At 38.4% G+C, this 17,059-nt stretch overlaps 1 protein-coding gene across 1 annotated transcript in view; it reads right to left on the bottom strand.

Moving 5' to 3' along the window:
• RORB (RAR related orphan receptor B) overlaps nt 1–16,826 on the bottom strand; it is a 138,471-nt gene extending 121,645 nt beyond the window's left edge. The window contains exon 1 of the mRNA XM_005154962.3: nt 16,489–16,826. Within this exon, the coding sequence (XP_005155019.1) occupies nt 16,489–16,495 (7 nt within the window). The 5' untranslated portion in view covers nt 16,496–16,826. The remainder of the gene's footprint in view (nt 1–16,488) is intronic.
• Between the last annotated feature and the right edge of the window lie 233 nt (nt 16,827–17,059).

Here is a 17,059-nt window from a genome sequence, read left to right on the forward strand (position 1 = left end):
ACAGTAGTGGTTTGTGTTATACCTTAGTTACTGGGCTGTTCTTATCTCAGCCCATGGGAGTTACATTCTTTTGATTCTCCTCCCCACCCCTCTGGGAGCTGGGGGGAGGAAGAAGTGGTGGGGAGTGAGCGAGTGGCCATGTGGTTCTGAGTTACCGTCTGGGCTTAAACCATGACAGTAACATACCACAGAGGTGATAAAATATATTTGGAAAATGAAGGAAACAAGCATCACTGCAAGTTCTAGCTTCCTATCTAAATTCATACAAAATAAAACAGAAACAGCTCAACTATTTGTTTAAATATTTTTCTAAGATAACCAGCCCAAATTTATTACAGAAAAATATTATGGAATCAAGCTGCTGTACAGTACAGCTCTTGAAGCTTCTCCCTTCACTGCTGGAGCTGACCAGCTGAAGAAACCACCTATATATCTAGACCTTTAATTGAAATCTGCTGCTGATGGGAATTATACTGTGTTATCGGCTAGTGTAAAGGGGGCTGCCTAGCAACATCAGCAACAAGTTTCAGCAAGGTGATGTGACATAAAAAAGTAATCGCCTTTGTGGGCATGAGTTTGTTGAAGAAGGATTCACTAGCAAGTGCTCTTCAGAGAAGGAACAGATGATAAATAAAGTATAAATGTGACTTCCTTAAAAGTATGCGATTTTAAATGTGTACTTTTGAGCTAACTCAAATCAGCTTTCCATGTGTTGCTGACAAATTTATATTTTATTTATCAAATACTCTTTGAAGGAAATGCTAATATAAAATATGACCCTGCAGAACAACTGAATGAGCCACAAAAATACCAATAAAACCTCAAGTTAAATCAGCTAATGGGTGATTCATTTTATCTTGTCTCATTTTAACCAAAAAATCTATTTTCCACTGCTGTCCATAACTCTAGATGTCAAAGCAACATTTGTGTGTTGGTAACACAATAGTACATTACTCCAAAGCAAATTTCCCCCACATATGAATTTATTTAATGCTGTATTTTTAAAACAGCAATACTCACAAGGCACATCTGTCGTGCAGCAAAGCAGAGCTCTGATGTCAAGAATTTATGGAAATGGGTCCTACAGAGTAAGATTCAGAGTTACATGAACACACAGTACAACTCCATTCATCATGAAAATGTAGACTTGTAAAATACAGGAAAAAATTATCCAAAAAACATCATTATAGCCGTAAATGCAGGGGACCAAAGATGACCTTTCCAAAATTATGTGCCAGAAGAATGCAAACCATTCTGAACTCTGGAAGAGAAGCTGCTCAAACGAAGGAATAAGAAATGTCATAAACTTTTGAGACTTCTGGGAATGTTTTTGTTGTGCTCACAGAACTAGATCCAATATGTGTTTCTAACAGCATGACTTAATAAAAAAGGTATTTTCAGAAACAAATTAATTTTTTATGCAATTCTGCTTGACTTTTATGTCTTCCTACTTGTTATTTGAAAGTAACAAAGCCACTGGTGCTCTACAACAAACACACCATCTCATTATCACAGCTGAATAATGAAATGACGTTAATCTCTAAAGTTCAGCCCTCCTTCAGCAGAATGTCCAAGTCAGCATTTCCATGAGAAATCCCTTCAAAGGATTTACAGAAGCAACCCAGAAGTACCAATATTCACAGTGCAAACTCATATCTTTGTTCTGGCCTCTCTTGCTCACTCTTTTTGAATTTCCTATAAAAGCTAAATTAGGTCTCAGGGGCACTTCACCACTAAACAAAGATCTCGTCTAGCCTATTGTTATGGAAGTAAATGTACTCAGGAGGGAGATGTACTTAAAGGAGAGGCTAAAGTGTCTCCCTCCCCCAGTTCTCTCATCTTTAACACAGATTTCTTTACTTGCTTCACAAACTCACTCACACTCACTCATACACTCCCTTCTCTTTATAGCTCTCTCTCTTTCACAGAAATGTAGCCAGCTGAATTTACTGAACTGGAATAAAAATCTTTTTTGGCATAACTTGCTAAGATGTTCCAACATTTGTATGATTCCTTCTACAGGTTTTTCACGGATATTTACATTCAAAATAAAGAATACTTACTCTTTTCAGCATCAGGACCGCTATTTTAGGAGGATATCTCCACAGTCCAATCTGCAGTCTTAATATGACTTAATAACAAGCCAGTTTTTCCCTTCATGTGCTTTCCTGTCTACTGCTGCTAATACAAATTTCTAGTATTTCCTCAACTTCAGCTTCATTACCATAGAATTTAAAGTTGCAGGCACACTTATAATATGCCTATGAGGGATCACATCTTTCATTAGGAAGGAAAAGAAGAAAACAAAAACAAACCTAAGAAAACCAAAACCCAGCCAAAACCTGAACAGTGTATTTCCTTCTCAGTTTTGAAAACAAAATATTTAAATATTTCAAAACAGAAAAAAATAAACATTTAAAATTGTTTTAAAATACTGAAAAAAACAAAATCAAGAATATTTTATTCAGCTGACAAGTCTAGTATAAATACATGTTACTTGAAATTTGGCATTATAGGTTTAAATGGAGACTAGCGATACTACTGCCATTCGACACTGTGAAAACTTTGCTTGCATGTATTTGAAAGAAGAAATCAAGACTCCTGTACAATAACTTTTCTGCTGACAGAAAAATACAGCATAATATTTCAGGACAACTGATTTAATCCTGGGTTCCCTGCAATGCTTAAGAACAACTCTATTTTTCAGCTCAATTTTCTATCTCTGAAACCTTAGAAGGCTGGAATATGTTTGAACATGCTTAGATATTTGTCCTGGGTTCAGCTGTAACAGTTGTCTTTCTCCTTCCTAGTAGCTGGTGTAGTGCTGTGTTTTCGATTTTAGTCTGAGAACAATGCTGATAACACAACAATGTTTTTAGCTGTTGCTAAGTAGTGCTTATCCTGATCAAGGATTTTTCAGTCTACCTCTTACATTCTGACAGGGGCACTAGAAGCTGGGAGGAAGCAGAGACAGGACACCAGGCAATATTTTTGACAGAAAGGTCCTACTAATTAGAAATGTCCTAAGATTCCTTACAAGAACATATAACAGAATATTCTCACGTTTGTATATTAGATTGTGAAGCTTATTGTAACACATGGGATTCTCTTAATTTTATATAAAATTATAATGCTCCTGACACTCCAGCTGCACCCTTTTTATGTGCCGCATCACTTCTTCAGAGTTTTGATAAAATTTGTGAACTTTGCAAAAGCAGACTCAAATTCAGTATCTAACCACAAGAAGCAACTTGAGGTATTTTACATATTTGTTACATAATACCATGCTTCATTAACATATCTTACTTCAAAGGCAAACATCTTCTTCCAAGTAAAATTATTTCAAATTAATGATAGACACAGAAACTGCATACAGATTAGAGATGAAGGTTCAACACCAGGTCGGTAGTGACTGAGCAAAATAAAAATGCTATGACACTAGGTGGCCTGCATGAAGTGAGCTGGTGGTCTCAATCCAGGCCTCTGTGGACTTTGTTCATTAAAAAGGGCAAACAAAACCTACCACATAGCCCTAATTGGGACCCCTGTTGGCACTGTCAGCAGCAAGGCCAAGGTTATAGCGGCCACAAGAAAAGGGTCTTTCAAGGTCACCGTTGAGGCACAAGAGGGAAATGGCATGGGAGAGAGACAGCCCCAGTGCCTTGGCAGTTCGGCTCCCCGGACCTGTGTTAGGCCTGCCCCTATCAAGATCAGCCTGACAAGAACTTTTTCACATCAGTAACCTCACCTATGCAACTATTCGCATGTCAAAACCTCCTTCAGGAATCGGTCCTAAACCTCTGCAGAATACAGAAAACCAATCAGTCCAGCACCTTTTTTCAAGTAAAGAATATACTACATGTGAAGGCACTAGATAGTAAAACCCCTAGGAGATTTTTAATTTAATTGATTTGACAAAATTCCATTGCACAAAACATTTCTGCTTCTTTTCCTTACTGTATAAAGATGCTGACTGTATCTGCAATAGAAGGGAAACTGTTATCTTTCACATAGGTAGAAACTGTCACACAGGAGAAGAAAGTAAATAAATGCCATAACTTAATTACATTTTGGCTTTCTTGTACATTAATAGTTCATAAATGTCACTACAGAAAGCATTCATCAGTGTGCATAACTATAGATTAGTCCGGTATGGACAATTACAAACACTCCTTCAACCTTCCATTCTACTGAGTCTAATTGACAGTGTGAAAAGATCATATTCCAGGTTCATCCTTACTACCTATTCAATGGTCTTCTTTTATTGAGTGTTCCATTAAGAGTACACTTGTAACACAGCAGATCACAAAATGAAAAACCACAAAGCCTACAAGAATACGAAATGTACCAAGAAGCAACAAGTAACTGACAACCAGTGGAGGTCTGGATTTAATACTACATACAAAAAAAAAACCAACAAAAAACTAAAAGGTAATATGCAACTGCAGTAAAACCCCAGACGAATAAACACAGAATGACTGATTAGGTCTAAAAGCAAAATCTGATATCCAAAGAGGACTGGAAAACAGCATACTGTTTTTTCTCTTCCCTCTTCATAATAAACTACAAAAATACACAGATATGTGAAGTTTGTCAATATGCTTAGATATGAATACATCTCCTCTTGGAAATGGCTAAGTTTGTAAACTCACATAATGGGAAAATAGTACTATTTAATTTTTAGAATTGTTCAACCATTCTGTGCATAAATTTATAAAAATATCACCTATTCCCTCATGAAATATGAAATATAGCTATACATACATCTCTAATATGAAACCTTTCCAATTCCCTTCCTGAGCAGTAAAATATTAATGGTTTAGTACTGCTTGAAATACCGTAACAATTAGCCTCTATACAGTAATCAGCAGTTTCTCAGAAATAGCTCTATTCCTTAAATGAAAAAAAAAATTCTAAACAATTTAGATTACTCTTGACAGTAAACTAAAAGTTATTTTTTTTTACTTGTTTCACAGTGAAGCATATTCAAAAATGATATTTTGGAGATTATAAAAAAATCACAATTTACATTTCATAGCATTTGTCTTTCTGAAATGATTTTATCCCGATGCTCATTTTTGCCAAAAATATAATGTAGGTTAACACTGGGTCAAAAATCTAATGCATTTCTTAACATTTCAGTAAGAGCATAAGGATTTTACTCTGAGACATATTCCCTCTTCTAGCTCAACTGATCCTCAGAAAGGATTAAATAGATGTTATTGGATGACAGCTTGGTTCTCTGCCTTTTTTATGCTTAGGACTTACAGAAAACTACAGCAGGGAGGTGGGAAAGCAGAGAATTCATGCAAATGAACCTCCTACGCTACCAGAGTAGTTTTCAAAAAAGTCAGATATCCTTTTTCTTTTTGTTTATGGAGAGTTCTGCAATTATTTGGGTCTGTAATAAGCTCTGTGAGGTTCTACAGATGGAAAAGTTAGTCCAGGATATACACGTAAAAGTCATCCTAGTCTTGGAGAAACTGAGAGTATCAAAAGACCATTCTTTGTTTATCTTCTGAGATGGAGAAAAGATCTAAAGGCGTTATTTAAAAACGTTTTGCTGCAGTCAAAATGCGACGTATTTCCACTGTCTCCAGAAGCCTATTATGAATTAAGTGACCTCTACATAATACATTGTTTAAAAAACACCCGCCAAACCTCCAGAGATATAGGCAGTACTTTTTCACCAAGCAAGAGAAAGAGTAGGTGCTGGCAACCAAGCAGTAATAGAGAATCAGAGATTCATCTGTCAAGCACCTCTTCTATTTCCAAGGCTACAGGCATAAAAATGTCATAGAGGTACATCGTGGAGATGTAACCAGGCCAAGATTTAACAATTTTATTTCTTCCCTACATATGTATATACATACCAAACAAAGACAAACAAACCAAACAAATAAACAAAAACAAAAAAAGGTGTAAAAAGAACAAAATGTCTTTCTGTATTACATGGGCAGCTATGATGCATGGTCTAATGAACCAATTACACATTTTCTAGCAACTAAATGAAGTGGCAAGGAGTTTTCTGAGTGTACTGCTTTTTAAAACAAATGACTGGAAAAACTAAAGAGAAAGAATGAGGGGCATAAAAATAACCAAAAGATAGGAAAGAAAAATTCAATTTGATTTGATACAGATTTTAAAAAGCCCAGGTTTGGATGTATTTTTGCAAACGACATTTTAATTTAGCAAATGAGTACCTTGGCTGAAGTGTAGTGAATGCCAAGCTTGTACAGATAGCTTACATAACCATGTATGTGATGTTCCAACTTGCTGCACTCCAGAGTAGCAGAGTTCTGGATATACATAGTGAATGGGAGCAGATGTTTATGGTTAGCATTTAGCTGAATACCAAAGAGTTTGAAGTCCCATTACAACAAATCTACCTGCAACACCAAATAATAAAAAGCAGCACAATGAATACATTCATATTGAACATTAATTCTTTTCCTTAACATTTTTTCCCCTGTTATCTCTACTTTTTTCTTTCTTTCTCATTTCTAACAGCATGCCCACTGTAATTAACTCCACCTGCAATAAGCTGAAATTGAGAAGTCCAGCACTTTGTAGTGCAGAACTATTCACATTAAAAAAAAACCAAACCCCAAAACCCAATCTTCCATCTCTTCACACTTCCTTTTTATATTCTGTTCTTTTTCTTTATATTTCCACTTATTCCACATCACACCTTCTCTTTCAAAACAGCATCCTTTCTCTTTATTTTTTAATCCAAATTCTCCATCCTTTTTTCCTCCCCATTTTCTCTTGCACCTGTTTAAATTCCCTATCGAACGTATTTAATTATTTCCTTCAGTTTTACGATGCAGCTGGCACAACCTTTTTCTCGTAAATTCTGTTGAAGCCTGAAAATGGCTTGCTGCAAAAGGTCTTGTTTAGCGTCCTGTTCTTCATGGCATTTCCACTAGAATTTGTAGCAATTGTTGATTTAGAACGTATCTTGTTAAATGGTCTTTTACAAAAATAAATACAGGAACTTTGGCAAACTCAAGTAAATTATAAATGGAGAATGCAACTTCCGCAGAGGCGGAAAGATAGAGTTAAGATAATGCAAGTCCTCTCCTCTCTTATCTGCTGAACTCAAAGTGAAAGAATTATTTAGCTCTCCCATCTTCTGAAAATCAGTAGACTGTAAACAACCAACAAGACATATTGTACCATTAATTTTACAGTAAAACATTCCAGCCAACTCTGTAGGGATCTGTTTCAAAATTAAAGATACAGCTTAGCTCAACCACAGCTCTGCAGACAAGATTTCACTCAGGTGATGTAATACACTGTAACATATACTTGCCTGAAATACTGACACATATGAAGTTTCTCCAGAAATCTTTGTGTAATCATAATTGCCTCTCAAAATGTCAGAGTAAGTATTGCATGCGAAATTTTCTGCATTTTTTTAAATAACACATTATTAAGAAGTAAATTATGGCTAAATTATGGTAGTTATTAGATACTTTTGAAGTTTCACCTTTAATATTGCAGCAGCTGCCACAACACTGGTAATGCCTTTATTCTCGACCAGTTCAGAACACAGAATTTACTTTTATAAGTACGTAGAAGTGCTTTGCAAATTGTAGTGGAACTTGCTGTTGACATTTTTTAAGCTATGGAACGATTTGTAGTTTGAATTATTCCCAATGGGTGTTAATCAACAACACTTTGCCTCGACTGATGTTGTTTTAATCTTCCTCCTTATTCCTACTAATCATTTGAGAGATTAATGTAATCTGAATTTTCCAAAATTGGCTCTATGGCTAAGAGGAAACTAGTATATATTAGGAATTCTCATTCCTCCATAAAATGCATTCTATTAAAATAAATGAAAACTTTTTTATATACATTTAACTGCAGTTCATACTATTTAATACCCATTATTTTAGATATAAATATAGATTATTTAGAATGAATAGATTTTTGAATGAGGATTTAGTAAAGTGTTGATCTTTTTACTTTTTTCATAAAGCAACAGTAATTTCAAATGCAAATCTTCCCACTATTCTAGATTACTGGTGCAGTACTGCTTACTTACTATCTACAGTGTGATACATATTATAGGTTTTCATATATTAAAAAAACAGTTAAGCTGATATTTCTTGTGTTGTATTGCCATTTCCATGTGTATTGGTACAGAGAGCATGGCTTGTACCATTAAAAGAAGTCTGACTTGCTGGCAGCACTTAAAGATAATAATAAATATTACTAAACAAGCTAAAATTATCTCTCCTTGGTCACCAGTGGAACTTTCTCCAAAAGAGAAGTTTCTTTTCTTCAACAAGATTAAATCCAGTCAACAGCACTGTGCCTTATTAATACATTTTTTCCAGTGCCATTACTTCTCTGTGCCACTAGACTGTGCTGCATTAGCTCATATTTGTGCTCTCCCTGCATTTGAATATCTAGTCTCAAATCCTGTACGTGGTCTCTCCTGTCAGTTACTTCCAGCTAAAATACTAAACACAGTTCATTGTACAAATATTGCACATCATCCCCCAAACAATGCACACTGAAGTAAACAATGCTTTTCAAAGCCAGTTTGCCACTTCATTCTTCCAGGCAGTCAAATATGAAAAGAAACAATAGAGCACCTGTTTCACTAAGTCAGGACCCGAAATACTACATTTAATTTCATTTTTTCCATCTTGTTTTGAGAATCAAAATCTGTGCAATGCTGCACTGTTGAAGCATACAAATAATCGAGAAAAATGTGCTAGCAGCGTCCTGTTAGGTTTTTCAAAAATCACTCCCATGGCAGCCTCTTTAATCAAAAAGGTAACTGGCAACAGTTTCTCATCACCTAGTAAAATCAGGCATATTTTTCAAGAAGGAAAGAGAAGACAATATACATGAATGTCTCCAAACAACATTTTAAATGGAAATACTATCCTTAATTTTGTTAAACAGTTTTATATAGTTCACATATAGTAAATTCACTGATCTGTTGACCTCCAAAAAAACATTCTTTTTTCCAGTAAACCTTTTGGAAAATGATTTCCCCATAGTTTTCACTCTGCTAGCAAACAAACAGAAAAATCCTATTAACTCTGGGACTGGTTCTATAGTTTTCAAGTATCTTTCAAACAAGAGTAAACTTTTAATGTGTAATGCACACTAACCTCCCCAAATTATCAAAATGCATGAGGCCTATCACACTTTACCTCCTGTTGTAGTGGGAATGGTAATTTAAGAGTGGCTTATTTATAAACAGCCTTGTCTTCACTTTTTACACTTGAAGTTTATTTTAGAGAACCATAATTTCATCTGAGACCAACAACAACCTGCTCCAAAACATAATATGCTTCCCTCTTGACAGCTCATTATTTTGACAGTAGACTGAACTGCAATTTAACAACTACTTCTTCTTTGTCTTCTTTTGATCTATTTCTCCATCCCCATTGAATATCTTCACTAAAAAAAATGCTCATAATACTTATTACCTGTAATAGTAAGGACATTCTTATTTTAAAGGATTGCTTCAGAGAGTGGAAAAATTAAATGCCATGAAAAGGCATGTCTTGTTGGAAATGTTATTCTGAAGGATAAAGTCATTTATGGCTATCATGGATTAATGAAGCAGAAATAAGATTCTTAAAAAGAGAAATTATAGCGTGAAAAGGTTTTGTTGTGTTCAGGAAATCTAAGTGACCCTGGGTAACTAAAAGAAAACAGTTAACTGTGAGACCACCTCAAGATCTATAAGCAGACAGAATGTTTCAAAGACTGACTTCTTAATAATTGTCAAAATTACTCTTAAAATTATACTGCTTTTTTTAGCCATGCTAAAATTTTTATTACCCTATGTAGCATATTCAGGCTTAAACGTATCATAAATGTATGTATTTTCATAATCTTTACTTAAATATTGAATTGGCCACTATTTACCAGCAGTAACATAGCAATCAGCATAAGCTTAACAATTAAACAAAATAATTTATTGATAATTGGCAGAAGAGCAATGTTTTTGAATACTTTTTGAATTTCCACAATAGCTGAGCAAACAAGTAGCATATTTACCAACATCTTTTTCTAGCAAATACAAATTTCTAGCCAAGAAAACTGCTATATCTGAGCACCAAAGAGTAGCAGGCAGTTAAAAGCACAAGGTGATTTTATTGAATTTTCAGGGTAAGAAGATTTTTTAACACGGCTTGCTTCTTATGACATTGATTCCCTGTAAGCCTTTATAATCATTGATGTTTCCTATATTCCCAAGTTATTAAGTTTCAAAGGGACAGAGAACAAGCAGCCTCAAATTTAGTTTGCCTTATTTATATGAGTGGTCCCATTAAGTCTAACTGAACTACTCACATAAATAAGGCCCACGATAACAGGAACGCTCTTTCAAGATGAGTTTGTCTGTCAAGCAAGCGTAATTACTTGACGTTACTCTGTAATGAGTATGTGGCTTTAAATGTCTATGATCCAGATAAACATATGATTTTTTAAATTTATTGCATTTCTGTGCAGTAATAAAAGCGTTGATCTCCCTTGAAATTTGTGTAGATGCGTTGTAATTGACAATTCATCAAGATAATTCATCATTAACATCAAAATAACAACATTTATGTCAAACTAAATTAGCCAATATACTTGTAATAGAGGCAGAAACAGCTGTCATTCTGTTTGCATAGATTTCCAGCAGACTGTGTCTGGCAAAGTTAAGTGTGAGCATTTCTGCTTGATAAAAAATATTTCCAAGACAGCAAAAATACAGAAGGCCAAATGTCTCATCAATAGGACCACACAAGTGAGCAACTGTTGATCAGTCAAACATGGACCAGGTTATCACGGACATATTCTATTCTCAATCCTGCGCAAAAATCAAGTTTTTAATATGCTCATGAAGACAACATTAGAAACAACGAGGAAAATGGCACAATCCAAAAAGCACCTTCTGTCTACCACCCCCAGTGACACTGTTTGATGTCTTATTTTCAAGCGGCACTGCTGACTTTGCCCAGACTGCATACAGAATCAGAAGGAACAACAACATTGAACTCTATAAACATGAAGCACAAAGAACAACATTTTGACATCTATAGTTTGTCTATGAAAGTCATTATGGAAAGTCCCAAATGTGCTAAATGCACAAAGCTGTTAAAATTGCTCTTTAAAGAAACTTATTTTAAATTCAAATGTATCAGGTTTCTTAAAATTTATACTTTGGTTGAAGTTAATTTAACAGGTTTATTACTAAGCTCAACAGCAAGTGATCTAGGACTGTGTTTCAGAAGCGTAAAACAATGCATAATCACCAATGCATTACTGTTACCTCCTGATTGTGTAGTGATGTTCGAAGTTTCTATTATTTTCTTTTTAATAATTTCCTTTTGTCCTATGTAACTACAACTGGTTATTTATACAACAATTCTGTTTAGCCCAATTTACCATAAATGCCGTTACAACACCTGTGAGTCTCCTCATTAAGAGCTCAGCAGATAGTGTTGCAGGTTGAAAGGGCACCGTATGGACAACGAAAGGGCTAGTTAACAAAATCCATTATACTGGTGTACTGGTACAGCTCATTTCTATTCATCTGATGATTAGTTCAATCAATATTTACTCCTGCGTGCATCTTTTGTCTTCAGCTACTCAGCGTACATTCTTCAATTTCATAGCATAGACTACAATTTCTGTGAATTCCTTGCATTGCTTGAGAGGTTGAAAAAATATTTCTTAAACAGTTTGTGAATCTTTCACTCCTTTGATTTTGTTTTCCTGTATCAGGTAACAAGTGCCCGTACTATAAAAATGTTTAATAACATACAGTACTATTGAAGTATTTTATCTATACATTTCTTATTAGACACATTTCAATATTGTATATAACAGTACCTATGACAGTACCCTAAAGACTTTCTGCTCATTAGCACAAGTATATTCTAAACAAGAATTTTGACTTTTAGTTTACTCAAAACACGTATGTTTTTTCTCCTGTTATCATTTCCCCAAAATTTTGATAGTAAAAATTATGTTTTAATAAAAACCCCACAGATCTGTACTTGCAAACATGACTGTATTGTCAAATGTGTAGATCATACCAAGTTATTGCTTATCACTGTATTCGCTAAAGGCAGCGTCAGACATTTTACAAACCACCATACAGAAATTGTTTCCAGCTACTGCACAAGATATCCTCATAGTTATTAAATTGTTATATTATGTTTTACCAGCCTTCTACCCATGAAAAAAAAATCTAAAAACCCCCAAACAACCAAACAAAAAAACATAGAAAAAAAAACAACACAGAAAAAAAAAACCACAAAAAATTCCCCAAATGCCTCTTGTACAGTAAAAATTCTAATGATATTAAACCAAACAGCTTTTTATGGATGAACTTTCATTATGTACTTCCCTCCTGCCACCAACACGATGGCATAATACAACAACCACCGATAAATGCAGGATACCCTTTGGAATGTAAATATGGTGGAATTCAAAGTTAAAGTATTGCAGAGGTACAAATAAGTTTTCATGCTTCACGTTTGTTTCTTGTTCAATTTGATTCTACAGAGGTGATGCTCTGTATTAACTATACACATTTGTATTTTTTATTATGTAATTCAGTAATAATTTACTCCTAACGGATGATCCTCTAAGAATTTACTGACATTTGTTAAAATTTGACCTGCAAAGGTCTAACACCAGAAACTTCTGTTCCATCAATATAGAAGGGTCTCAATGAAGTCAAATAACGTTACTCAGGCAAGTAGTAGCTGCAAACACCACACTGTCGTAATGAATAGGTTTTGCTGTGGTGAGTCCTAAATTTGTCAAAATCAGTATTGCTTCACTCTTAAAACCTTTGTTTTAAACAGTGTGTTAACTGAAATATTTTAGGATATTAATGTTACACATTCCAAATTTAGTCATATTTATTTCTTGGAATAACTTGTGATATAAGTTTACTTCGCTTTAATGAGCTTGTGAAGATTCCCTGCCATCATTTATTAAATGTGTAGAACTTTCTCAGCTATCCAGACTATTTGTATATGTTACTTAATAAGCTCTCAGAAACACTACAGATACTGTGTTTGATTCACACTTTCCTAATCGCTTACAAATATTTCAGTGATACTAGAAAAGTAACTATGTAACATTATATAACATCTATCATTGCTCAGTCCTGACGTCAACAATAGAAAACTATACATAAAAGCTTGCTCAAATACCTTGACTTCAGGGCTTTATGGAGTTCTTTTTCTTGAAAACACAAGAGATAAAGCTTTTTAGTAAGATTTCCAACTTAAATATTACTTTTTCGATAAAAGGGTACTCTGCACAACTGCTTTAGTGCCACTTTCACAACTGAAATAATTGTGACCACAAACTCAGGTCTGGTGTGTGCACAGGTAGCATGTGCCCAGATTAAAATTAGGTGACTTGACATTTGTTTTTTTGCCACTTTGTATTTTTCTATATATTTGCATTATCAGCTGCATTACATACAGAATTCACTAAGTTGCAACAGCTTTAAATTTTACGAATCAATTTAGCAAAAAGTAAATTACAAGATAAAAACCTGTAAGCTTTATTTTCTTTTAATTAAGCAGCACAATAATTCTAGTGCATTTTTAGTCCTCTTTTTCTAAAAAAAAAAATATACTTAAGTACACCTTCTACATTTTAGCCCTCCTCACAGGATAGCCACAGGAATGGACAGCTGGAAGGAAAGAAGACTGTGATGAGTAATTATAAATTTCATTCTTTTACACCTGTGTTTGCCTCTATAAAATACATATATAAAAGTTATCAACTTCCAAAACTTCCATTCCTAGTTCTAAGGGAAATACCATGTGACAAGTTGAACACCAAAAGCACAAGTGCTCAGCCTCCTGCATCAGAGTATTATTCTACTGTAAGTTAGCATGGCTGTGTATCCTCAAAGGATTTTTAAACCAAGATTTGAAGTATATTATTTCAGATAGGACATGACCAATTACTATAATGTAGTGGCACAATAGCCGAGGTGTGCCCCAAAGCTAGCTGTGCTTCCATGGGATGGGATGACCAACAGCCCTCATGACTGCCCAGTGCTTTGGGATGCACCAGGCAGCAACATAGGCTGAGAATTTCTTTGAGCAACCACAGCAGCACCCGCACATGCCATCTCAGGCTGAGTGTGTCAACTGCAACTTGGACAGTCTCAACTCAGCTGGGAAAGTTTAGGGGAAGAGCTCACATGTACAAGTGAAAGAGCTTCTTCTTTCAAACCCAACAGTGAATACAACATAGCTAAAAAGAACCATACCTTCACAAAAAGGCTTACAACTGTCCAGAAGCATTAATTCCTGGAAGTTCACAATCTGTTAATTGTGATATACATTTATTTCCATTATTAGGAAAGAAAAAAAAATGCAATGGACAGATACTTTATTAGCATACAGTGTTCTTGTTCATTTGAGGGGGTGGCAAACACTGCTCTTATCTCGAGCTACACCTGATGTAAAGCGTTAGTTTGGTAATCTCTTGCACATGAGTTCTGCATAAAGATGAAAGATGTCTCCTCCTTCTATCCCACCCCTTTCCCCCACCACCCATATATTCCCTTCTGAGCAAGCCTAAATATAATGCAAATAGAAATTAGCATTCCAGAGCAGAGCAGCACCTCTTCATGCTCAAGGGGTGGCAGAGGTGGCTGCAGAGCCATGCCACCAGGTGTGCAGAGAGATCTGCCTTTCTCTCCATGCCCAGAACAGCTCAGTCGCCCTACACCCCGTTTTAATGGAAAGGGTCAGAGGAGAAGGACGACATTTCATTTCATTTCACTCTTGCCCTTGCCGCTCTGCGGCAGCAGTGGCTGCCCCAGGACAGGGAGTGAGGGCTGTAGCTCGGGTGGACAAACCGCCCGGGAACTAGTGCTCCTGCCCAGGGGACATTGATGGACAAGTTTCAAATGATCCAGAGCCTTTGATGGGGCCTGCTTGCACTGGAAGAGCTTCGGAGTTAAAAAAAAAAACCCAACAAACCAAAACAACAACAACCAAAATAAAAATAAAGAAAAAAAAAAGAAGAAAGAGAAGAAAAAAGCTGTAACATTTACAGAAGGCCACTTTATAGAATTGGGAGTTTTCTCTCCATTTCCTGTTGCTCTTATGAAAGACAAATACTGTTTAGCAAATTCTTGCCAGATGCCCCAAAGCAAACACCCCATCTTCTAAGAATGAAGGCAGAAAGAAGGTTCTTGTTTGCTTGCTTGTTTCTCTGTGCAAATGTCAAAGTTACAATTCCTTTACAGAAAATTACACACGTGATATGCTAGCGCTTTTAACACACACGCAGCTACAGGAGCTGACATCCCACATGAGGAAATCCTTGCTAAAAGTTGTTTCTAGCGTGTGTGTCCCCATTCACTAAAAAAGACCCAAGAAATATACACGCAATGTAGCTGTCAACCCCGACCATGTTTCGGTCCTCAAGAGCTCTTCTCCTCCAGCCCGGCACCCCTGAAAGACTACAGTTTTTCTTCTTTACCAGTTTGCCGTACGGTGACGCAAGCAACTGGGCTGAAGACCTGGGCGATACAGCAGTGTGGAAAGTGAGAGTCGGAAGACATGCGCAACCCCTACGGGCTCCAGGGACTGGCGGGATTGTTCTTCCCTGGAGCCGGTGTTCGCTTGGCCCGGAGAAGGGTCCCAGAGGAGACACGCTTTACCATGTCTCCCGCACTTCTCCGCACGCATTTAGGTGTGCGGCGTGCCCGCCACAGCAGGGAGCCCCTCTCCGGCCCTAGCGGTACCCTCAGGACAAGCACACAGGCAGCTCTCCATGCCTGGGATGTCCTGTCAGTGGGGATGCTGTGTGCTCTTGTGCGGCACCTTCCCCGAGTGAGGCTGTAAGCTCTGAGGGGAAGCTCTGGCTGCCCTCCAAGACAGGGCTGCGCAGGGTGGACTGTCTCGGGGGGCTGCAAAAAAGAGCTGCAGCACGGGAGGAGCGTCCCAGTCAGCGCAACCCTCCCTGCCCCATTAGCAACCCCCCGGGAAGGGCCCCCCAGGCAAGATGCCGGCTGGGGAACCGGGCGAAGACTGCGAAAAAGTCCTGGGAACAACTTCTGGGGAGGCAAGGGGGAGCCCCTCCCCGTACTGGCAGCGACATGGTACCAAGACTCGGGCGGTTCCTGCGGTACGGGCCACCTGCCGAGGCCGAGTACCCACGGGACAGTTCCCGGTGGGAACTTGAGGCCACAGGCACCGCCAGTCACTTGCCCCTTCCCTCCCAGCCTGCCCGCTGCGGCCCTGGGAGACGCCGGACTTTCTCGCACAGGTGCATCGGCGTGTCCTATGCCCCCTTTCTCCTGTCGCGGAGAGCACTTCAGGCTAGCCGCGGCCCCGCGCGTGCGGGCAACACTGCGAGCCGACGGGCGGGAGCGACCCATCAACTTTCTCCCCGGGACCCTTTCCCCCCCGCATGTAACCTCCTCCCCAGCCCCTTCCACAGCAGTTTTCCCACACAACCCGGCCCGCTTACCTCGCATGGTGTTGGCTCCCCTCTCCGCGCAGTCATGAAGCTGAGAGCCCGGGAACCGCACCACAAAAATCCCGTTTCAGCACCCGCGGAGGCGTCGGCCGCCGCAGCAGCTCTGCTCCGCCAGGCAAATCATACCTCCAAAGCGGCTCCGCGGGTGTGTCTCCGCGAGCTGCCCGCCGCCGGGCGCGCTCCCCCCCAGCTGCCGCCCCGGGCCGCCCGCCCGCCGCGGGAGCCCCTGAGGGGGTCGCCGGGCCCGCGGAGTGGCTGCGGGTGGCTATTGGCGAAGCAGGGGAGGGAGAAGGAAAGGAGTTACGTTAGCAAAAGCAGGAAAAACACACGGAGGAAGAACTGCTGGGAGGGGCTGCGTGAATGGCAGAGCATGTGCGCTTTCACATGACACCGGCGCCCCTCAGCAGCTCCCCGGTGCGGATTTCCACTGCGCAGCCACACAGACGCGCGAAGCGGGAGTGAAACCCACGAAGAAAGCGGCAAAGAGGCTTATAGCTGGGGGCGGGGGGCGCCGCCGGCACGGCCCCGCCCGCTGTCACCACCGCCGCCAATCGCCGACCGC

This window comes from Melopsittacus undulatus, chromosome Z (genome assembly GCF_012275295.1).
Source record: "Melopsittacus undulatus isolate bMelUnd1 chromosome Z, bMelUnd1.mat.Z, whole genome shotgun sequence".
Taxonomy (NCBI): domain Eukaryota; kingdom Metazoa; phylum Chordata; class Aves; order Psittaciformes; family Psittaculidae; genus Melopsittacus; species Melopsittacus undulatus.